Source organism: Musa acuminata, chromosome BXJ3-1, assembly GCF_036884655.1.
Source record: "Musa acuminata AAA Group cultivar baxijiao chromosome BXJ3-1, Cavendish_Baxijiao_AAA, whole genome shotgun sequence".
Classification (NCBI taxonomy): domain Eukaryota; kingdom Viridiplantae; phylum Streptophyta; class Magnoliopsida; order Zingiberales; family Musaceae; genus Musa; species Musa acuminata.
The window spans coordinates 232,354-255,273 of NC_088349.1; the positions used below are offsets into that span (position 1 = coordinate 232,354).

A 22,920-nucleotide genomic window follows, 5' to 3' on the forward strand; every position below is an offset into this window, starting at 1 on the left:
ATATTTATCGTGTTCTAAACTCACAAATCCCTAACTTATAGGAGAGATCAAAGATTTTATTTAAAAATAACTATCAGCAAATTAATATTTTAAAATTATATAATATTATTGCAAATATTTATAACGATCATTCTAATACTCATATTTTAACTTCTCAATAAGGGATATCATTGCTCACAAAACTCAAGGAATTACTGACAATATACAGCAGAAATTGACGACACTTACATAAGGGAACGTAAAACAAAGTAACTAAAAATAACTGGCCTAAGCAGTATTACTACTGGAGATACCCACTTAAAAGCTTAATGATCACTAACAGATGTTTGAGGATACATTTATGTGTCACTTCAGCCGCCAATAAAAAGATTGATATCAATTCAAAAATCATTGCCTTACTTACCAATATGAAATGGGTAATCCTGTCCTTGGAAATCTAAGGGAGTTTGATATGACTCGGAAGGAGACGAGAGGATAAGCCACATATCATCTTATTTCTGGAACATAGATGAGAGGCAGAAGAAGAAGAAGAAGAAGAAGAAGAAGAAGAAGAAGGAAACAAGAGATCTATGTAGCCATTTAGTTTCTAATTAAATATATAATACGAATTAATTCGGAATCCGAAATCCGTAATCCGAAACCCGCCCACTGCCTCTATATACGTCTACGCGCTCTCCTCTCCCACTCCCACTCTGTCTCCGCCTTCGTTTCCTCTCCTCTCTTCCAGAAACAACCATCGTTTTCCGTTGTACATGGATCCCGTCGACCTCGTTCCGTCAGGCTACAGGTTCGTTCCCACGGCGGAGGAACTCGTGGTCGACTACCTCGCCAACTGGGTCGCCGGCACACCCCTCCCTGGCCGCGCTGTCGCCTTCGCCGACGTCTACGGCACCGAGCCGTGGAATCTTCTCGGCAGCGATCGGCAGGAGGGTTATTTTTTTGCGGAGCGCCAGCCCAAGGCCAGCGGCTGCTCCCGGGTCGATCGAACGGCCGGCACCGGTTCTTGGCTTCTGAACAGAAGGCAAGAACCCGTCAAGTCCATCGTCGACGGGCGCGAGATCGTGGTGGGAAGAAGGAGCTACCTTTCCTTCAAGGACGGCCGGCGGAAGAACTCCGGGTGGGTAATGTATGAATACGAGATGTGTTCATCCACCTTCGAGACACGAGTTCTCTGTCACGTGAAGAAGACCTCGTATCAACCCATCTCCGGCGGCAAGTTCATGAAATCGGTTGAGTCCACGTTCACGGAGGCCGCGACGGAGACGCTCACCGGCGGCAGCAGTTTCGTTGGGCAGAAGAGAAATAGAGAGGAATCTTCTACTCTCTCATCAGCAGCACCCAAGAAGCCATGCCCGGGGTTGGTTGCACATTCCAACGGAGCATTCCAGTCCGACCTCTCACCACCTCCGACCGCGGTGGTGCAACAGCTCTTATTGGCTCCCGTCGTAACAACCCTGGAGAGTCATCTTTCCTCCATCGACTCCGTGGCACCGAACGAAGCCGGAGTCCCAGCCGCCACCCCATCGTCAACGGACGTTGGTGGAGGTGACGTCGGGATAACTGCGGAAGAACTCGAAGCATTTGACCTCGGGATAACTGCGGAGGAGCTCGAAGCATTCTTGGCTTCGCCTTCGTCGTCGGTCGATCTTGGCGGTGAGCAGCACTGCACCGACGATGCTTTCTTTACCAGAGAGGTTGATGCTCTCTTGATGTCCGATGCCACCGACACAGTCTCGACTACCATCCCCAAGGCCTCGCCGTCAGGCCACGTCGATGTTCTCTTGATGCCCGATGACACTCGGATAGATTCGACCACGGTCGCAGAGGCTTCCTCGTCGATCGACTTCGTCGTGTGTGAGCAGATGTACTGCACCGATGGTCCCTTCTTCTCGAGCCTGGAAGAGGTCCATGCCTTCTTGATGTCCGATGACACCTTCATTGCCTCGACTACGATCCCAGGGGCCTCGCCGTCATCCTCAACCGGCCTTGCCGCGGTGCAAACGGAGTTGCAAGCCTGCTTGATGTCTGATTTGACCACGGTCGAAAAGGCTTCGACGTCATCGTCGGACGACGGCTTGCTGCAAGAGATTGATGGCTTCATGAAGTTCGATGACACCCCAATGGATTCGACTATGATGTCGTGGTTGGAGCAGTAGCTTTGTTTGTATGGAAAATACTGTTTGTTCATGTATATCATAATAATGGAAGGAAAAGAAAACATATGTTCATGTAAAAATTGGCCAATAACACGATTCATTTTTCATCCCAACCCATGTATTGTTGTCTCCTTTGATGCGATGTTGGTCTCCATAGGATGGTATAACGAATGAACCAGCAATCTGAGAGAGAGAGAGGTCACAGTGTTCTCCCAATGCATCAGCCTTTCATGAAGTCTGAGGTGTCACTCTACGTTGGCCTAGAAGTCCTGATGCCGCGTGGATGGTGCCAAAATGCGGCATATCATCTAACACCACACAAAGCAATTTAAATGCCAAGCAAATGAGTAATACAAAGATAATAAGAAATAACACCAGTTGTAACCTAAAAGAACACCAAAAAGATTAAATAAATATATAAAAAAGATAAATAAACACCTAACATTTCACGACAGAACCAGTCAATGATTTTGCACAATTACTTGTTTATGAGTGAAATAACATTTCATCAAACACTTAGGAATACGAATGTATCATCTCTTACAATGTCACGGCACATCATATGAGACCAGATCGTATTGCGGTCCGACCCGAGTTAGGTTGCCTCAACCTCGTCTTCGATTTTGAACGAGAAAAATCCAGTGGAATTACGAGTTCACATACGTTTCTACCCTTTTTATACCTATTACAACGACGTGCAGGGTCCCACTCAAATCGTCCAGTCATCAAATGAGTAGTTGACGATATCACACCCAACTGGATAGAGTTTCACCCATTACGGATCTATCTCTCTCTCGAAAAATCCAATGGAATTATGAGTCAACAGATACTTCTACCCGCGACATACCTGGGATGGAAGGAATCCGGGTCCCAGAATGTCATCCAGTAGTCTGATGAGTAGGTGATGACATCAGACGCAACTCGCGATAGAGTTTGAACTAGACCCGAACTCCCTCTCTCTCTCTGTCTCGATCCCTCGATCGAGAACAGCCAGCCATTTGCGGCGCTGGCCACCGCACCTGGAAATGGCGAAGCGGCTGCTCCTTCACCTTGGTACGCTCTTCTTCTCGCGTTCTCTTCGTTGTTCTCCGGCTGCCTCTTGGTTTCTTTCAAACCTGAGATCAGGAAAGGGGTTTTATAGTTATTGGGGGATATCTTACTCCCTTCGCTGTCACTTTCTGGTGCAAAGGCGATTTCTTTATTGGTAATCCCCAATTGCGCGTCCGATTCAAGGTGAACTAAAGATGAAAGAAAATTGGTGTTTTTACCGCTTATTCCCCCGATTCGTTTACAATTTTGACCGTGCGGATGCCAAGTTTCTTTGGTGCTCCCCTTTTGCTTCTCGCGTGCTTATTGTGTGTTCCTTCTTGGTAATTTTAGCTTTCTTTTTTCGGCGAGATATGCATTGAGATTTAGGGCTTCAATTAGCTTTAATTGTAGTCCGATTCAAATTTGATGATGACGATGGTAAAACTTGCAATTTTTATTAGACGAAAAAGAAAAAGATTTTGCTTACAAGGCCTCAAGAACTCTCTGATTTCTTCTAAATTTGATTTTTTTCATGGAAATGAAAAGGATATCATAATTGAAGAAGAACTCCAATGTCCACCTTCGCTACCATGAGTGATCTGCATCTAATTGTATTTTCTTTCTTGCTCATCTACATGGTGGAAATACCAATGAGAAAAAAGGGTTTCAAATATTGTAAATGAGTCTTTATTAGGTGCTTCGTCTTGTTCATGTAAAGATTTGATCTTTTTTTCTGGTCCCTTTCTTCTCTGTAATTTCTTTTCCCTTCCAGATTCTAGCATACGCTCTATGAGAAAACAGGATTCGTACCTGCAAATTGTATCCGGTGTTCTAAACCGATGCCTTTCGCAACACTCCGAAGAGGAGGAATCGGAGAAAGTGCGGAATACTAACTTAAGTAAGGCTGAAACTTTACCGCATATTAAAGATGCCCAGCATGACGAGCCTGGTAGCTATGATAGTGGTAGAGATAGTTCTGATGATGATGATGGATGGAAGCGGAAACTTGAAGTTGCTTGGCTCTCCAAAGCTCTTGATCCAGCGTTGCAGTTGTATAAGTGGGCATCTTCTGCAGGTTCTTTTATTTTTTGCTTGATTTCTTATCTTCAATTTGTGCTGTTAGATCTCTGACTTTCAGAATAGTCAACTAAAGTTTTTGTTGATAATTTGCTGTCTCCTCTACTCTTAAAATCTCTGTAGTGTTCTTTATATTTTGCCAGAAATGACTTTTATAATTTTCAATTTTATAATCAACTGCAGGTATTTATCCAAAATTTTTTGCTTGTTAGTTCATTGCCAGTATTTACATATTCAGACATCAGACTTAGGATCTGAAGGATTCTTTATAACAATGGTGCTTGACTTGCAGCAGGTAGCAACGAGAAGCAGAGTACACCCTTTGGCACTAGGTCTTTCAGTGAGATTCTTATGAGTATTCAGCGAAGTAAAGTTGGCATTCAGGACTGGAGCCTCAGCGACTTAACAGTTGGTCTTTATCTTATTTACCTCAGCCAAGCTTCGTCTAAGAAGATTGAGGAGTTCAAGGGTGTTCAGATCTTTTCAGATGCTATAGTAATTTCTTGCCTATTCTCTCACCAAAAGATGTCATTGACAATTGACACTATATACTTTTTTTTTTTTAATGAAAGCACTGAAATCAGAATTATTGAAGCAAATGGCGGCATTTTTATAATTGGAGATGTACTTTTCCTATATTATTTCCTGGAAGACCTTATCCTTGTTTGCTGTTTGAAGCCAGTACCAACCAGACAAGGCTTTATGTCTATGACCAAGTTAAAATGTCGACTGCAGTAGATTTTTTCTGAAAAAACTTGGAAGTCTTAATACAGGAGTTTGCATTTTTACAATCCAAACTCATTTTGGATGCTTCTATCTGCTGGCATCCTTTACAAGTTGGACAGATTATGTTATCTGTTATGACATTGATTTTTTTTTTTTGCTATCTTTTCTTTTTTCATATTGACACTTTTTTTTGCCACTTTACTAAAGGAAATTCATAGGTACCATAAGTGAACTTAAGCAAAGTCCTTTTAGTAGGAGGTGAGTTTGGATGTTTATTGTGGCAGTCTCAGAACTCATGACATCCCCTAGAATAGTCAATATGAGAGCGTAAGTTATTGATACATCAGAAGAATACTTTCTAGAGGAGTATGATATCTATTCCCTGAACATTGTCTTTGGGGGCCTAGACAATTATCAATAAGTAGGAATGTAGGATTTTTGAGAACTTTGCTCTTGTCAATGCCCTTTAAGCATTCTCTGAACGTGTCCAACTTAGATGAAAGACCCAAATATTTATAAGTAATTAACAAGTGACTTCTGTGTCAGGCTAAGGATTTAGCTTTCTCCAGTAGATAATCTGGAGATATTACATCTTTTTTACCTACATTCTTTTGCAGAGAATATGGTGCTGCCCTCTATGCATCTTCACCATGGTGCCAGTTTAATGTCACTGGATTGTTGTTGGGAACTAGCTATTTAAGTAAATGTTTTCTTGAAATTATTAGTTATCTAATTCATGTCAGTTAGAATTTTTTATTCACTATCTCCATCACCTCACAACATGAAATTTCTGTTTGTACAAGGATTCATCGGAGTATACTTCTGTGTGATAACATGAATATGTGTATCTTCTTTCATGTTGAGAGATCATTGACTTATCCAGGGTTCTTAAATGTTTTTTTTTCTCAACTTGATAAAAAACATGTATGTTTATTCTGTGGGTTATGGATGTATTTTATAGAGTTTCTAGTAAACTCAACCTAAATTTTGTCTAATTTCTTATATTCTAGTGACCTATGAACTCGTGTTTAATTGAAATTTTCAATTGGTGAACCCTAGAAGCTCTTGTGTGTCTAAATGACTGTTTTATGATATATTTTACAAGTAACTATAGCCGAGCTCTTCTTTTAGAGAATATTTGTAGGCATTTTTATAATGATTCTGACTTCCACAATCTGGCATTTCCCAGGTTCAAGAGCTTATCTATTATCTTGAGCTAGCAAAGGGTTCTTATAAAGACAATGCTACTGCTCTTGCACGGCATAGCATGCTTCGAGAGAGGAACATTGTGAAGTTCATTAAAAATTCAAGTCTACTGAGGCCTGGTTACTACATTGGAATCGACACACGCAACAAACAGGTTATTTTTGGGATTCGTGGAACTCATAATGTCTATGACCTTATTACTGATATAGTTTCTTCAAGCAATCAAGAAGTGTCATTTGAAGGTTTCTCCACCCACTTTGGAACAGCTGAAGCTGCTCGTTGGTATCTTCATCATGAGTTAGGCACTGTTCGAAAACTGCTGGGAAAGCACAAGGTGGGTAAAAGATTTGCTATAATTACCGTATAAGTTGCTTTATATGTTTAATTCTGTTTATTTCCTTTATGTTAGTTGCTTCTGCTAACTCTGTAACTACTTTCGTCACTGGCAATATTTTTTGTTTCCACAGGATTATAAGTTAAGGCTGGTTGGGCATTCCCTTGGTGGTGCATCAGCTGCTTTACTTGCAATAATGTTGCGGAAACAAGCAGCGGACAAGTTGGGATTTGATCCTGACATAGTATCTGCTGTTGGATTTGGAACTCCACCTTGTGTCTCAAAAGAACTGGCTGAAAGCTGTGCCAGCTATGTTACTACAGTTGTGTTACAGGTTAGCATTAGACGACAACATTTGTATGTTGTGTAATTTTGTTGATGTTGTAGTTTCCTGTTGATGCATGGCCCTCTTTTTGTTTACACCTTTTCTTCTTTCTTTTGCAGGATGATATAATTCCTAGGTTGAGTATAGTTTCATTGACAAGATTGCGAAATGAAATTCTGGAAGCCGATTGGTAAGTATCACAAAGTATTGGCATTGTTTTAAGACTTTTAAACATCAGACCACATTCTTATTTGTGTCATCAGGACACGAGGGATAATGACTGTGAGATATTGGGTATTGGAGTCATTGCTGGGTTGGGCTGAGTCAAATCTGCTCCCCACTGTTTTTAATCCCCTCCAATTCAAGAAAAGATATCCTCTTGAATCAATGTCTTTTTGTTAATTGTTGTGGCTCACAAAGTAGATTTTGAATGTTTGAGTCTTTGAGAAGTCGTTTATATGATATATATGCCAAAAAAATGTGTTGCTTGTGGAATGCACTGAATCGTTGTTTATACTTTATAGAACATACAAGTAATCTTAAGTTCTCCATGAGGTTCTCTTATTTTCTTCAATTTTTTAGCTTATTGTTCTGATATGCTTATCTGTTTTAGTTATTTCATAACAATTTCAGGATGAGCGTCCTAGGGAAGGAAGACTGGAAGGGGATTGTAGACTTGGTTACAAATGCTAAACAAGTTGTCTCTTCAGTGCAAGATGTGGCTAGGAAAGTTACTGATTTTGCTAAGCTTAGGAGCACATCAAATTCTTCTGGTATGCTTCTCAAGGATATTGTGATATTGGCACTGTGCTAAAAATCTCACTGATATCATATCAAAATATCTACATAAATTGCATGGAATTTTGTTCTATGAAGAGCTATTTCAACTCTGCCTAGTAAAAAATCTTTCTAATTGGTCATTTTAGCTAAATTCTATGATTAACTTTTAGATGCAACTTCTGGAAGAGTTTTCTTAAATTGATATATGTAGGCAATAGCGGTTGATCTAAATAATTATTAATACCTTAGATGTGCATTTTCCACATTTGAGACTTTTTATTGTATGCATGTTAGGGAAATGCCATAGCCAATATATGTCATGTAATAACCAACAGAAACTTTTATAGCAGTAGAATTTTATGAATTTAGAATGGTCACTAGTAGTGTAGGATTAAAAGTAGTCCATCTTTCATATAACTGGGTTAGGAACCACTAACAATGTGGAATACGTAATGTGAAGATCTGACCTTGACTATGCTGAAATGATCTTGATGGTTAATTTTGGTGATTTTGATTGCATTTGTCAAATCATTTATGCTTCCACTATATGTTTCATTGATGACCATTTGTTGGATACCCTGGCCATTTTGGTCTATTCTCTCTCTCTCTCTCTCTCTCAGCTGTTGCCACCGCGGCCCCCCCACACCCCAACCACACACAACACCCCCCCCCCCCCCCCCACCCCAAACCCCATTTTCTTTTTATGGTTACCTTATTCATCTCTAAAGTCTCCTCCAACAGCATCAGACACTTTTGATGCATGCTGCAGCTGAGGTATGTTTCAGCTGGTTACCTTATTCAACTAAAGTCTCCTCCAACAGCATCATACCTTGTTCATCTAAAGTCTCCTCCAGCTTAGATAACTGTGACATTCTTAGGAATTGATCAATTGGCTCTGTATGGAGAGTGGCCTTTTTAATCACACTCCACTCCTGATCTACTCATTGATCTTGAAGATATGTTTCAGGTGTTGCTGCTCGGCCATGACTCTTAAGCTTTATTAGGTTAAATCATCAAAATTTACCAAGGTTGGATCTGTTAAGATAGTTCATTGTTAGCATGTAATATCCTGTTTCCAGGCACAACCTGGGGACTTCAGTGTTTATTTCAGTTGTTTCTTGGCTTTTGCAAACATACAGCATTTGATCTGTTAATGAATGATCGGTGAAACATCCTTTGACACATGACACCTTTATGAGCTAGCTTTCTAGGGCAATATCTCTACAGTCTCTGCAAACTGGTGAAATCTTATGCACTACTTGTCTCCACAATAACGACAACAACAACAAAGTCATAAAATTTCAACTATTTGGGGTTGGCTACATGGATCATCTTCATGAGCTACATAAATCATTGCATCTGTGTCCTCCCAGCCTATGAGCTTGATGGCAGACTAATCATTTCTTCATATGGAATCATTGTGTCTGTAATTCTGTGTGACAAGTAATTTATAAATGAGTATGCTGTATATATCTTTACGGTAAGGATGCATGAAGAGACCTATGAATATGTGGATTATGATGCGGCTTTCTCTTGTTGTAGAAGCAATCCAAGGAAAAGATTCTGTTGCTTCAATGAAGTTCAACACAGATGCCCGAGCAATTGTTGAACAACAGGAAGCTCTTCCAGAGGAGCTCTTTGTACCAGGAACCATTTATTACCTCAAGCGTAATGTTGATGATATTGATGGCTGCAAGAAAAGTGAATCATATTCACTTTGGGAGAGGCATCCAGATCAAAATTTCCGTAGGATAATGATTTCTGGCAATTTGATCTCTGACCATAGATGCGATAGCCATTATTTCGCCCTAAGGGACGTGCTCAAAAGCCTGCCAATCTCTAGTGATTGAAAATGTTCTGCCTTTTGGCAGAAATCTAAAGATATGATTGGGCTGCGGTACACAAAAGGGCTCCTTTGATATCCAAGCCATACATTTTTTACCATTATGTAATTAGATACTTGATCTCCATGCTGAATTTTTTTAGTGTATGGAATCCCCAAATAACTTATGATTTCAGTGTATCGGCATTGTTTTCCATGTATAGATGGCAGAAATAAATTTGTAGAAATTTGCTTTTATGCATTTTATCTGGTTTTTGCAAGCCTTTTTTTTTTTTTTTCAGATATGGTTACAACAATGATAAATCAAGTATTTGGTTGTATGAAGAATTCATGTCAAATTATTGTTCCTTTGGAATAAGCAAGTTCACGATGCAGTAGTTTTGTTGTATGATCTGGTCACCAGGCAACGCAATCAAGGTATTCAATGCATATTCGTGATCCTTTTTAGAGTTATTTATCATTTTTTTCGGTGCTTTCGAGTGTTTTCTCATATGTAATTGATCTCATATTTACTTTTGACAGGGTTTTGATTTGCTATTTTTTCTTTATAAAATGTGAAATGTGTTTTTTTTTTTTGGTTGTGCGGAGGATTGGGTTGGATGGAGTTATGGTTATTTGCACATTTTTAATGTATCCGTTTTGTATTTATGAAAGTGAACATTGAGGAATCCTTTTGTATGGTATGTGAAAATGGTAGTTACCTTAGGTTGGTGGTTGTCCCAAGTTTAATTTTTCTTACTTTTTTTTGTGGGGTGATGATAGTGAATTTATCTACCTATTCATTTTTCTAAATTCTTTTCTTTGTGTATTCATTTGTATGATGTGAGTTAATAATACATGTAATTCAGGTGTAATTAGAATTATTTAAGTCATGAGATATTTTTGTATTATCCGAGCAACGAATAAGTTGATTAGTTTCAAAAACGAACAGCGAATAAGTCTCGACGTCTTTGCAGAGAAGATAAAACGTATATGTACAATTACGATGAATTTAATTGCTTAATTGTTTTCTTCTCGTCAAGCAGAGTAAGTTTCAAAACGAGCAGCGAATAAGTCTCGACGTCTTTGCTAAGAAGATATTTAGAAGATAAATATCTACTTAAGAAGCTTTCATGACGACTGACATTTAGAAGATATCGCCTCTCTTCCAGCTTTACTTTTAGTCTCACTCCGAGTTCTCTACCTCAACAAACAAACAAGCAAGCAAACGACTGACATCCTCATCGTGCATCTCTCCCACCTTCGAAGGGGCTTTTTCTACTGCAGGCATCGACGCTATATGCTTCGTCGAGGGGTCCTGCGCTTGGAAGAACTGTCTCCGACAAACTCGCTACGTCCGCATCTGATCTACAAACGAACACCACGATCGATTGGACGTGACAGCTAACCCATTGCCTCATGTCCTGTATCCATCAGTCACCGCTGGTCTTCTGGCCATCGTTGTCCCCCGTGCATGGCGATTCTCGGAGAGAGATGCATGGCGGTGTAAACCGCCGTCTGCATGAAGTCGGCACCACCTGTTCTGCATCGACTACTAGTTCATGCATTAACCCTCGCCCGGAGGAACTGATCTCATGCTTGGACGTTCATGACAACGACGAGAGAGGGATTGTCGCAGAAAGACAAAGCCTAAAGCCTGGAATCTGGTCATCATGTGGAAAGAAACATCCATGGTGGCGCCCCCTCACGTGACGTCGCTGTCGGTTTGACCAGTCTCATGAGGGTACTTTCATGAGGTTTCTCTTCCTGCAACTGTTCCAAGAAATGGCAACGACGATTGCACAGGAATTCGAGTTCACGCACGCTCTCTCGGCATCCGGATCCTGTTCTTCCACGGCAGATTCAGGGTCGCGTTCGAGGTGCACAGAACCAAGCAAATCATTGATGATTAATAACGATGATGATGAGCTCTAATTATTTGGGCATCTCCTCCTAATGATACGAACTGCGCGCCTAATCGTGAGCTCCAAAGGGCAGGCGTTGGATTCTTTACTACCGTCTCTTCTTGGGCTTGTCTCCCCTGTTCCCAACCCTCCACCCCCACTAACCCTGGTTTCTCACGCCGTTGCCGCGAGAGCCCTGTGGCTGCCATCATTCACTGTCCTCCATTGCCGCACCACACGCTTGCGACGTGGTGGGGCTTCGATTTGACAGGTTCGGTGATCTCATCCTTGTGGCCCTTGTGTTGGGCGCATGCGGGGTGAATCCCCAGGCTTCCAGCACTGTCTCCTGCTCTCTCTCTCTCTCTCTCTCTCTCTCTCTCTCCATGCATATTACCCGTCGAGCCTCGAACAAATGCCAAATCGTCTCTCTCCGACTGGAAGCAGTATTAAATTACATAGCAGAACGAGTTGTGGCCACGAAGATGTTTTCACTAGTAAAGGCGGGTGTCATTGTAGAAACATGAAAGAAATGTGGGCTTTGGCTGTACCTTTTCTTCTGGAGATCTTACAATAATACCACGCGAACCATTGGCATTACTGTTCATAGTGAGCCTTCAAGAACTAATCCTTCGGAGATCAAAGAACAAAGGCCCATTGTTAAGGTCGAGTCGTATCTCACAGCCTAACATGAAAGGCAAAGGTGGGGGGGGGGGGCCGATCGCATGCTTTCTTTCTCACCTCTCTCCACGGCAGGCATCTCCAGAGAAACAGTTCTCTTTCTCCGAGTGCTGTTGGTGTGCTTCCTCTGCTCGCATGCAGTCTGGCCAGATGGCTTGGCCTTCACTCGGAAAAAAGAAATGGTATTGTGTTGGCCGTCACAGAATCAGCCATACCTCCATGGCTCAGTGGCAAACAAGTTTGGATGAGCAGAACAATGGCAGCCATAATATAATGAGCTGCAGGTAGATGATAATGCCATGACGACAGACGTGAATAATTATTATATGTCCTGATAATTATTTCAAAGCAAAATCGGCATATCCTATCATCCCTCTCATCAATTCCTGATGAGAGTCTCCTGTTTGATGACAGGAAAAGAAAGATCAGGTGTGGTCATAATCAGTAGCTTCACAATCGAGCTGAACATGGTAAATCAAAGAACCGAAAGATTTCAAGAACCAGTATCGCTTGCCACAAAATGAGTCCAAGAAATGATAGGACGCTGTGAGGAATGCACAATGCACTGTTCGGAATGTAATGTCACTGCAGTTCTCTCATGTTCATGTCTTTTGGCTGTGTTCATCACAAGAGTCTTTGGCTATAGATCACGAGTAACACGACCGAAGGTAAACATTGCCTTTCGGCCGTGAGCAGAAGAAACGAGAAGAATTGGTGCCGAAGCAAACCGGAACGGGGTGGGTCATCTCGAGCCACTTCTGTCGTCTAAGGAATCGAAAGAGAGACGAGACGAAACGAAGGCCCAGCCGTAGTATAATAATGGCTGCTGCTCGCCATTAACCAGACCGACGCAAATAACCTATTTGGCATTGGAGTGTGATCCGCTCCGCTCTTTTCTGGTGCTTATAAGAAGCTGGCGATCCTCCGCGGAGGCTGAGATCAAAGCGATCGGCAACTCCATCGTCATCATCATCGTCACCATCATCATCATCATCATCCGAGATGACAGGGTTCGGCTCTCCCTGCGGCGCCTGCAAGTTCCTGAGGAGGAAGTGCGTGAGAGGGTGCGTGTTCGCCCCCTACTTCTGCCATGAACAAGGAGCCGCGCACTTCGCCGCCATCCACAAGGTGTTCGGGGCGAGCAACGCGTCCAAGCTGCTCCTGCAGTTGCCGGTCTCCGACCGGCCCGAGGCGGCGCTCACCATCTCCTACGAGGCCCAAGCCCGGCTGCAGGACCCCGTCTACGGTTGCGTCTCCCACATCTTCGCTCTCCAGCAACAGGTGAGCAACAGCACTCGGAATTGCCGCTGCTTCCTCCTCGACACAAATCGTGATCCTCTGTTTCGTCTCGTAGATTCTGACTCTGGAAGCACAGTTAGCTTCTTTGAAGGCTCAAACTGCCCGAGGCTTCGGCAACGAAGACGAGTTCAGTGAGAAACTCCCACGTCACCGACAAGGGGATAGCTTTCTTCGACCTTTGGGATCAGACGCCGCCACGAATCCCCAACTCATGCCGTACCCCGACGACGCGGTTCTGTCTTCTCAACAGTGTCACCATCACCACTCCTCGTACATGACCGACGACGGCTCCTCCTGCGCCATGGCCAGCTCGCTCGACGTGCAGGATAACGCATGGAGGCCGGCGTGTCATGACATGGAGGAGCTTCTCCAGTCGGTGGCATTTGGTCACCTGAATTGTGCATGAGCAGAAGCATCAGCAGCAGCAGCAGCAGAAGAAGACCCTCGATCGCCGGCATCCATCCACACAAATTTTGTGCCACGAAACTCTCCACGAGTTCGCTGCAGCAGCATTTCTTGGTCCTATCTATGTACATGTGAGACCTGACGAGGAGGCATGGCGATGTACTCTTCAAGATCATGTTGTCTTCGTAATGGAGAGCCATGGAGCTCCAAGTTATTTGAATACTGCATGCAGAACAGAACAAACAAGGAATCTACCAAAGACGACAAGCATCAAATGCTCATAATGGTGGAAATGAGTTCCAAGTTCTATGGCACTTTTATTGATAGATTAAATTAGAATTGGTAGATTCATTCACAAGCTTGAAATACTCATTTCTTTTGAAGCTCTCTTCTAAGGGGTCTGCCATCAATCAATATTAAGATCAATACAAAATTATTAGCCCATCTAACTCATCAATTAATTAGACATAATCAAAATAGATAAATAAAAATTTTAATTATTGAAAATAATTATCCTAATTGGCTTTGAGATGTAGTTTGGTGGGGATAGATAATCAACATCCATCACTGTCTACCTATTAACAAAAAAGAAAGAAGAGAAACAAGTAGATGATACCATAGAGGATAATCCACATATATGAAATCTACATCCTATAAGAATTGATATTTGATAAAAATAAATTTATCATTTAATTATTACATTAATTTGTATATATAAGCAATCAAAGAAACTCACAATATCACTGAGAGAAAGTTGGTGGGGGGCAGATAATTAACATACCTACATTTTAATAAAACAATATCAAAGAGAATTAAGATAATAAATAGATGACACTACAGAGGATGATCTACATTTACCTCCTAAAAAATTGATGTTGACATAATGACATTTGTTGTTCAATTATTTGCATTAACTTATATATATATATATATGTTAGACCCACTATGTGGTATAGTTATTAGCATCAAATTTATCATATCTTGCAGCTACATGTAAGATTTGGATGCACAAACTTCACCATTCAAAAAGATAGAAGATATGATGATTACTTTAAGAGCTAGCAATCTCAATAGTTTTTTTTTTTTTTATAATATATGTGGAGTTAGAAAACTCAAGTGATGCAAAGGTTAGCCTCAACTATATCTATAATCACTATCATAATAGCGTAATCTAATAAAAGGATATGAAATAGAATCTCTCACTCATTTTCTTTTATGATCATAGTCATATTCTTGATAGCCTTCTTTGGATCTTCCCCGGTGTTGTCTTCTTCAATCATTACCGATGACAATCTTGTTGATCCCTTTCTTGATATTCTATGACTCGTAAAACTTTACGGATCCATCGCACCTTGTGCTAGAATCTTGATGATATTCGCCTTCTTCGTGACTTTTGCGATATATTTCTGATAATGATAAGGAGACATTCACAAGAATAGTTATTTCTTATCATTATATATGAGATTGGAAAATGGTTTTAACTTGTTTTAACTAAAAAAAAAAGTGGAACTTAAGTTTTAGTTGGGATATATATATATATACACACGGCAGCCCATCCTGGCCCAGGAAGAACCGAGCCTCTTGGGCTCTTCAAACCCTAATGTCGGGTTTTGCAGTTCTAGGGGGATATCTTAGTCCATTCGCAATCACTTTCTGGCTTAAAGGCGATTTCTTTAGTGTTAATTCCCAATTTCGCGTCGGTGAACGAAAGATGAAAAGAAATTTTGTTCTTTTTACCGCTTATTGCCCCCATTCGCTTACAATTTTGACCGTGCTGATGCCAAGTTTCTTTACTGCTTCTCTTTTTGCTTATCGCATGCTAATTGTGCCTTCCCTCTTGGTAGTTTTAGCTTTCTTTTTTCAGCGAACAATGGATTGAGTTTTAGGGCTTCAATTTGTTCTTGAAGTAACATTATCCTTTTCTTGTATTGTTTTGTGGAAGAACTTATCCTTGTTAACTGTCAACCAGGCAACGCTTTATGTCTATGATCAACTTAAAATGCTGACTAGAGTATATTTTTTTTAGTAGAAAAATGTTGTGTTGGATACTGGAGTTTGCATTTTACAATTCAAACTAATTTTGGATGCTCAGTTGAACAGAGTATGCTCTGTGTTATGACATCGATTTGTTTTGCTTTCTTTTGGTTTCATATTGACCATTTTTTGCCCACTTTAGTAAAGGAAATTCATATTGAGTGGAGCCAACTAGGAAAGGACTATCTGAGAATAGGGTAAGAGGCCACCTCATGGCAGGCTGCACCATTGAGCTCGGCCGCAAGTCAGGACAGTAGTTTCATGGAAATGGGAGGATGTTATTATGATTTATAGGGCTAGATGAACTTACTACCGATAATTTGGACTCAAGCATTGTTGTATCATTGGGCCAATAATTTTATTAGGCTGGGAGGTGGTGACGGGGTCCATCATAATGTTTATGTAACTACTTGATGATCAGCAAGTTTTCAAGGGCCTGTTACGAAGTACATGCATATATCATAGCATTTGATCTTGTATGGAATGTTTATAAATAATTTGAAGAAACTTTATGGAATGTATGCTTGTTTTGGGTCCCTAAAATTTGATCTAGTATGGACAATTCATCTCCCACATTGCATTTGGCAGCTCACTTGCCAAGACTGCAAGGCATAGCGTGCTTCACAGTGCTATATTCGTCGAGACTTTGTGTTGTTTGTATGCCAATTTCTCATTCTGCTTCGACATTGATAGAGTGTGCCTCTTGATTTGACTACAATCTTTTTACTCATGTTCTTAGATTGGTTAGCAGTCTTTGCTACTAACTGGTCTACATTTTGATGCAGAACTCTAACAAAATTAAAAAGGCCAATTGCCCAGTTTTTGTAATTCATGTAAGTGCTTTGTCTTAAATACATGCGTTTTGTCCTGCAAACAACTAGTGGCTTGATTCTTTCTATTGAGAATAATTTAAAGGCTTCTTTTTTTTTTTGTGAAGCAGTAGTATTTGAATCCTCAACAACTCTGCTGTAGGTTGATGTTTTTCCACTGCATTAGAACTTTGAACTTGCAAATTGGCCTTATTTTCTAAACCAGTAGTTCAAAGAAAAAAGATCTGTTTTTCTATAAACGTAACATTGAACAGTCTCAGTTTCTTTTATTTATCGATTCTTTTCAGCTGCTACGCTAAACTTCTGCATTCAGTGATTAGTTTGGAATATGGTGTCAATTTCCTCGTGCACTTTCATGAATTTAAAGTGCTATTTAACTTGTGCATTATGCTCACCAAAGTGAACACTGTAGACCTTGCTGGAACTCATTCGGTACTACAGTACTGCTGCCTAGAGACTTCGCTTATTCACCATCATATTCCAAAGTTTTGGTTTAAGATTTTCCTTATTTATGATTATTGCTGCGGAAGGTATAATAATTCAGAATTATTAGCAGAAATCAGTCAACGACCACTTCTCGGAAGGCGATAGCTAGCATGTGAACTGAAACTACACTTTTCTCTGTGTTTCCTTCTTCTGCCTCTCATCGATTTTTCAGAAATAAGATGATATCTGACTGATCCTGTTGTCTCCTTCCGAGTCATATCAAACCCCTAGGATTTCCAAGGACTGGATTACCCATTTCATAGTGGTAAGTAAGGCATTCATTTTGGAACCGATGTCAATCTTTTCATAGGCAGCTGCAGTGACACATAAATGTATCCTCAAACATCTCTCAGCCAATGTTAGTGATCATTGAGCTTCTAACCGGGTATCTCCATTAATACTGTTTAGGCCTGTTATTTTTAGTTACTTTGTTTTACGTTCCAATATGTACATGTTGTCAATTTCTGCTGTATATTGTCAGTAATTCCTTGAGTTTTGTGAGCAATGATATCCCTTATTGAGAAGTTCAAATACGAGTATCAGAATGATCATTATAAATATTCCTGATAACGTTATGCGACTGGTTCCAATCCTTTACCATTAGATAATTTTAAAATGTTGATTCGCTGATAGTTGTTTTCAAATATAATCTTTGATCTCTCCTATAAATTAGGGATTCCTGAGTTTGGACCACGTCAAAGATAACTTTCACATGGTTTATGTGGTAGTGTTTCCGTATTTTACCTTGCTTCATCTTGATTTATCAATAGTTCTTTTTTAGAGAATCAAAATCTATAAAAGATTAGGGAGTTTAGACTTTGCACCATGTCAAGGCTTAAAAACTCTTTGCTTTGGTGTGCTTCCTGTTGTAAGAACTCCTACTAAGATCTTGATTCTTGTTAATATAATCTAGTACTTTTGTCTCATGACTAATACAATATTCATCTTATTGCACTTGTTGGTGTGTTTTATCCATACAATCGAGGAGCCCTTTTCACAGTTCTCATATCATATATGCTCTGACTTCCGGTATTGCTGCTTACACAGCGAACTCCTTTTATATGCAGCTCGAAGGGACTAACTGAGTAAGTGGATGCTTCAAGATTAATATCTGACCTTCTCATTTCTCCTAGATAATTCCACTATTCAGTTGATCTGATAGTAGACATTGCAATCTATTTTTGCATCTTGAAGCTCTTGTGCTTGAACATATTTGTAAATGAAATGCTTCTATTGTCATTTAGTTGTTCTGAGTTGATTTGTGGTTTTTGAATAATGGCAAACATTAAGGTGGTACTATAGTTCAACAATTTCCATGGACTTCGTATTAAAATTTATCATGTGGGTAGCAGATATTCCTCCTCTATACATAGATATGAACAAATAAAACAAAGAGTTAAAAGCTTTGGCATACTTACATGATTTAACTTCATCTGTACCATTAATCTGATCCAATACCAAATACACTATAAATGAGGATATTAGGTACCTGAGAAATTTAACATTGAGTAATTTCAAGATGAATCTCAGGAAAAAAGCAATATATAGAATAGAACTTGTGCCTTGTGAAGTCAGCCAAGGAGAAAGCCAAGAGGGCTACAATATTAGTGCTGATTTCTGTTAATATCATTTGATACTTCTGTCTCATGACCATTACAATTTTCATCGTCCTTCTTGCACTTTTTGGTGTGTTTTATCCATACATTGGGGAGTCCTTTTCACAGCTCTTGTTGTCATAAATACTCTGACTTCTGGTATCGTTGGTTACATAACAACCTCCTTTTATATGCAGCTTGAAGGTAAAAGGTTATTTCAGCATTAATTTCTAGTCACCACTTGTGGTCTCCATGGGTTGATTCTATTTGCCTCTCTTTTACCGGAGGCAAGGAATTTGTTATTGAAAACTACAAATTCTTGATTAATCTAATTCCAAGGAACTGTTCAGCCTTGAAAAATCATAATTTTTTAAAAATAATAATAATTTGAAGCATTAATTAAGATCTTATAGTGAGGTATGATTACATACATCAAGGATTGTTGTACCATCTGAAACAGTGTGGTTTGGGCGTTGTGTATACGTCCAAGCAGGGTTTGCCATACCGAGCCGTACCGCCCGGTACGGGCGGTATGTACCGGTCCGAGGCACTGTAGCACTGTAGCAGTTCACTGTATCACTGTAGCAGTGCTACAGTACTCGATACACCTGGGTGTACTGTTCGGTATACCGTACCGTACCGGTACCGAGCCCAGATCGAAATATCGGTATGGTACGATATTGCGAACCTTGTGTCCAAGCATGGACCGATACACAGGCTGTCTGAATTAAAATATTAAAAAATTAAAAAGGGGTGGGTCCCAGTTCATTTGAGTATTAGAAAAAACAAAAGGCAGATTAGGGCTCTTGACGCTGCCGCTGCTTCCTAGGTATCGCTGCACTTCTTCTCTTCCTTATTTTTTCTTCATCTTCTTCCTTCTTCCTCCTCTATTCCTCCATCGGACCTTCCACTTCAACCTCATTTTCTTCCTTATCAAATCATCAGTATGCATCAATGTACCATGTGTTGGTACACTGGTACGGGGCGGCACACCGGTGTGGACCGATAAGTTAAACCTTGGTATACATTTGATATATTTTAAGATTTATGACTTTGGGAAGATCTCACCAGAGAATTAACCTCGCATCTCATCACTTGTAATGTCATATTTTTAGACACATCAGATGTTCGAAGAGACTTGTATCGATCTATAAAGATTATATGAGTCCACTATAATTAACTTGAGTTTAAGCATCAACATTGGTTTATAAAGATTCAGATGATTTTACTATAATTGATCCGTCAAGTTAATGAGACAATTAGCTCATCGAGTTAGTTCTGATAAAAGGCACTAAAAAATTATCTAAGAAATATTGGTTAATGCTAAATTCAGTTTTGAAGACCCTGATGGTTCTAAAAGATAAGATATGAGTAGCACAAGTGTTAACTAAAGTAATCAGATTCTTCCATGTAGCAGATTGGATTGATGCAGAATAATCACTGAGAAAGTTTATTTGACATCCATGAAACTTCTTATTTATGTTCTTGTGACCATCGCTGCTAACCACAGTGAAACATAATTTTGTGGAAGTTTCTCTAAATAAAGATGCTGAAACACTTTCGAGCTTGAAATTTTGATGACAGCTTCACAGCAGATACTTCAAGTGTGTTTAACGGCAGCAAATACTTCAAGATTGAGCAGAGTGATATCAGCAGAGAAATAGGATGGCTGGATCCAAGCAGCACTCATCAACAAGAAGGCAGCAGTATAGGGTAGCAAGGCTGCGAAACAAAACATTCTAGTTAGTGGAGAAGTCAACATTCTAGTTAGTGGAGAAGTCATCAAAAAACCGTAGTAAGTGATCTCCATTTGACAAAAGAAATAAAAGTAGGCTGTTTATTTTGTGATCTCGTTTTTCTTTCAGATTTATTGATGAACATTGATTTCTTTCAATTTAATTTTCGTTGTTTAAGAAGCTAGTTAGGGAAAAAATTGTCCTTAGTAAAACCTGTGGGCATATGTTTCCGCTCTTCCCTAATTTTAAAGAAAGAAAAGTTTTGACTTTTCCCATTAAGAAAATTGAGTTTTTGCTTTAAGGTATACTCTGTAAGTGAATCAGTATTTGTATTCTTGTCAAACGAGTGCAAGATCTTGATGAATAAAATATTTTTACCTCCAAATTTATATAAAATTAACCTTTAAGTGAGAAAATAACTTTTCACTGAAAAATAAAAAATTCTTGCTGAAGAGTTTTACTGGCAATGGAAGCTCTTGTTGCTACAATCAATATTGGAGATGCACCATCACAACACCATTGTGCAGTTTCAGTGTAATTAACCAGTTTCTATGCTGAATTCACCCTTTTTTTCTTTGTGAAATGAAATCTGACATTGGTTGTGAACCACAAATACACTATATACCTTGTTGCTGAATTATTTCTTGAATGTAAGCTATGTGAGTTCGGTCACCAAAATTATCTTGATTACCATAGTATCAAAAGTGGACGAATAATTGTGATGGTTCATAAGGCTCGATGAGCCCACAATCATTAACTTGATGTTAATCATTTAAGGTCACCTAATTTCATGGCTTTCAAATTTTTGGATCCGTAGTTTTATTTAGTTGAATCATAATAATTGGTATTAAACCTAGTATTATACATATTGAGAAAGATTCGAAGTAGTTGCAACTGTAGCCTTAACAACACTATTATGGATTGAATTTAGCTGATGTTTTTCCATTGTATCAGAAACTTCAAAATTACTTCGAACAGTCGACTATCAGTTTCTTAAAGATATTGATTCCTATCAGATGCTATGCTTAATTTCTGCATTCAGTGATCAGTCTGGCATATGTTGTCAATTCCATCATTCACTTTCATGAATTCAAAGTGTCATTTGACTTCTTCTTTGCACTCACCAAAGTGAATACCGTAGACTTTGTTGGATAAGAAATTTTTTATTGGAATTGATCTGATTTTACGATAGTGTTGTTTACAGACTCTGCTTATATACTAATAATTTATGATTGTTGTTATCGCTTTAGTGAAGACATACATAGGGAGGCTACTGCCACCACAAGCACCACATTCACGACCAACTGTTGCTGTGGGATTAGACGCAGGAAACCTAATTGCTGGAGGTACCCATGGGGAAGATGTCTAATGGTGCAGTGCTCCAAGGGATGTGCATACCTGTGCAACTGATGTTGTAGAGATTGGCATTGATGGTGGCCTCCTCTGTACAGACTTGCTCTAACTTCCAAACCTATCTATTGTATCGAAATGTCAACAGGGACAATCGAGCTATCGTTTGCTTGAGCATCGAGAGAATAGATTCTAGTTTTTTTAACTGAAACTACACTGATGATCTCCATGCTGTAGAAATCTCAATTTGGTGGTGTTGTATAGTTATTGCCCATTTGACAGTGGTGTGTAGATGTTGCTAAATATATGATCAGTGAGTGAGTTAGCACTAGTGGAGTGTAGATGTTGCTAAATATATGATCAGTGAGTGAATTAGCAGTGTCAAGGTTTGTTTGTACCACAGGAATTAGCACTGTAAATGCAGTAGTTGCATCTCATTTCTATTCTTTTGCTCTTTGGTTGATCATTCATGGTTCAAGTCAAATGAATGAGCATTCAATTACACTAATGAAAACTAGTTATCTTTTTGGATGCATAAAAAGAACATCATCAGTTCCCAATTGTGCCTCATGTTTTTTTATTTCCAGATCAAATACCAATCATCTAAACCAGCAATTTCGAACTTTGAGAGAAGTTGATGATAGAGGATGGTGGGCTAATAGGATGCTTGCCCACTACGGTATTTTGATGCATTGGGAGAACACTGTGACCTCTCTCTCTCTCAGATTGCTGGTTCATTCGTTATACCATCCTATGGAGACCAACATCGCATCAAAGGAGACAACAATACATGGGTTGGGATGAAAAATGAATCGTGTTATTGGCCAATTTTTACATGAACATATGTTTTCTTTTCCTTCCATTATTATGATATACATGAACAAACAGTATTTTCCATACAAACAAAGCTACTGCTCCAACCACGACATCATAGTCGAATCCATTGGGGTGTCATCGAACTTCATGAAGCCATCAATCTCTTGCAGCAAGCCGTCGTCCGACGATGACGTCGAAGCCTTTTCGACCGTGGTCAAATCAGACATCAAGCAGGCTTGCAACTCCGTTTGCACCGCGGCAAGGCCGGTTGAGGATGACGGCGAGGCCCCTGGGATCGTAGTCGAGGCAATGAAGGTGTCATCGGACATCAA

The 22,920-nt window shown here is 39.9% G+C and overlaps 2 protein-coding genes and 1 long non-coding RNA gene across 12 annotated transcripts; all 3 read left to right on the plus strand.

Annotated features, from left to right (window-relative positions):
* The first annotated feature begins 3,093 nt into the window (after positions 1-3,093).
* Positions 3,094-9,722, plus strand: LOC135582206 (uncharacterized). 5 transcript variants are annotated; one of them, XM_065137479.1, is made up of 8 exons: positions 3,094-3,209; positions 3,958-4,260; positions 4,555-4,757; positions 6,178-6,528; positions 6,662-6,862; positions 6,973-7,043; positions 7,487-7,626; positions 9,176-9,722. In XM_065137479.1, the coding sequence occupies exons 1-8, from the start codon at positions 3,182-3,184 to the stop codon at positions 9,481-9,483; spliced, it is 1,605 nt and encodes a 534-aa protein (XP_064993551.1). In that variant the 5' UTR covers positions 3,094-3,181; the 3' UTR covers positions 9,484-9,722. The 5 variants fall into 5 exon arrangements, with proteins under 5 accessions (XP_064993551.1, XP_064993553.1, XP_064993552.1 ...); XM_065137481.1 differs by having other exon boundaries at positions 9,179-9,722; XM_065137480.1 differs by having other exon boundaries at positions 4,558-4,757.
* Positions 9,723-12,993: 3,271 nt separating this feature from the next.
* LOC103980162 (LOB domain-containing protein CRL1) lies at positions 12,994-13,990 on the plus strand. The gene is made up of 2 exons (XM_009396457.3): positions 12,994-13,318; positions 13,392-13,990. The coding sequence occupies exons 1-2, from the start codon at positions 13,040-13,042 to the stop codon at positions 13,740-13,742; spliced, it is 630 nt and encodes a 209-aa protein (XP_009394732.2). The 5' UTR covers positions 12,994-13,039; the 3' UTR covers positions 13,743-13,990.
* A 1,402-nt stretch (positions 13,991-15,392) lies between these two features.
* LOC135628747 (uncharacterized) lies at positions 15,393-22,046 on the plus strand. Of its 6 annotated transcripts, none has more exons than XR_010492963.1 (4): positions 15,397-16,608; positions 18,139-18,176; positions 20,271-20,481; positions 21,673-22,046. It is a non-coding gene; the product is annotated as an uncharacterized LOC135628747 (long non-coding RNA). The 6 variants fall into 6 exon arrangements; XR_010492965.1 differs by having other exon boundaries at positions 15,398-16,608; positions 20,329-20,481; XR_010492962.1 differs by having other exon boundaries at positions 15,393-16,608; positions 18,139-20,481.
* The last annotated feature ends 874 nt before the right edge of the window (positions 22,047-22,920 follow it).

Coding starts and splice junctions, on each gene's coding strand:
- LOC135582206 (XM_065137479.1), top strand. CDS start 3,182: ATGGCGAAGCGGCTGCTCCTTCACCTTG. Junction 4,758..6,177: donor AGATCTTTTCAGATGCTATA/GTAATTTCTTGC, acceptor GGCATTTCCCAG/GTTCAAGAGCTTATCTATTA. Junction 7,627..9,175: donor GAGCACATCAAATTCTTCTG/GTATGCTTCTCA, acceptor CTCTTGTTGTAG/AAGCAATCCAAGGAAAAGAT.
- LOC103980162 (XM_009396457.3), top strand. CDS start 13,040: ATGACAGGGTTCGGCTCTCCCTGCGGCGCCTGCAAGTTCCTGAGGAGG. Junction 13,319..13,391: donor TCTTCGCTCTCCAGCAACAG/GTGAGCAACAGC, acceptor TTCGTCTCGTAG/ATTCTGACTCTGGAAGCACA.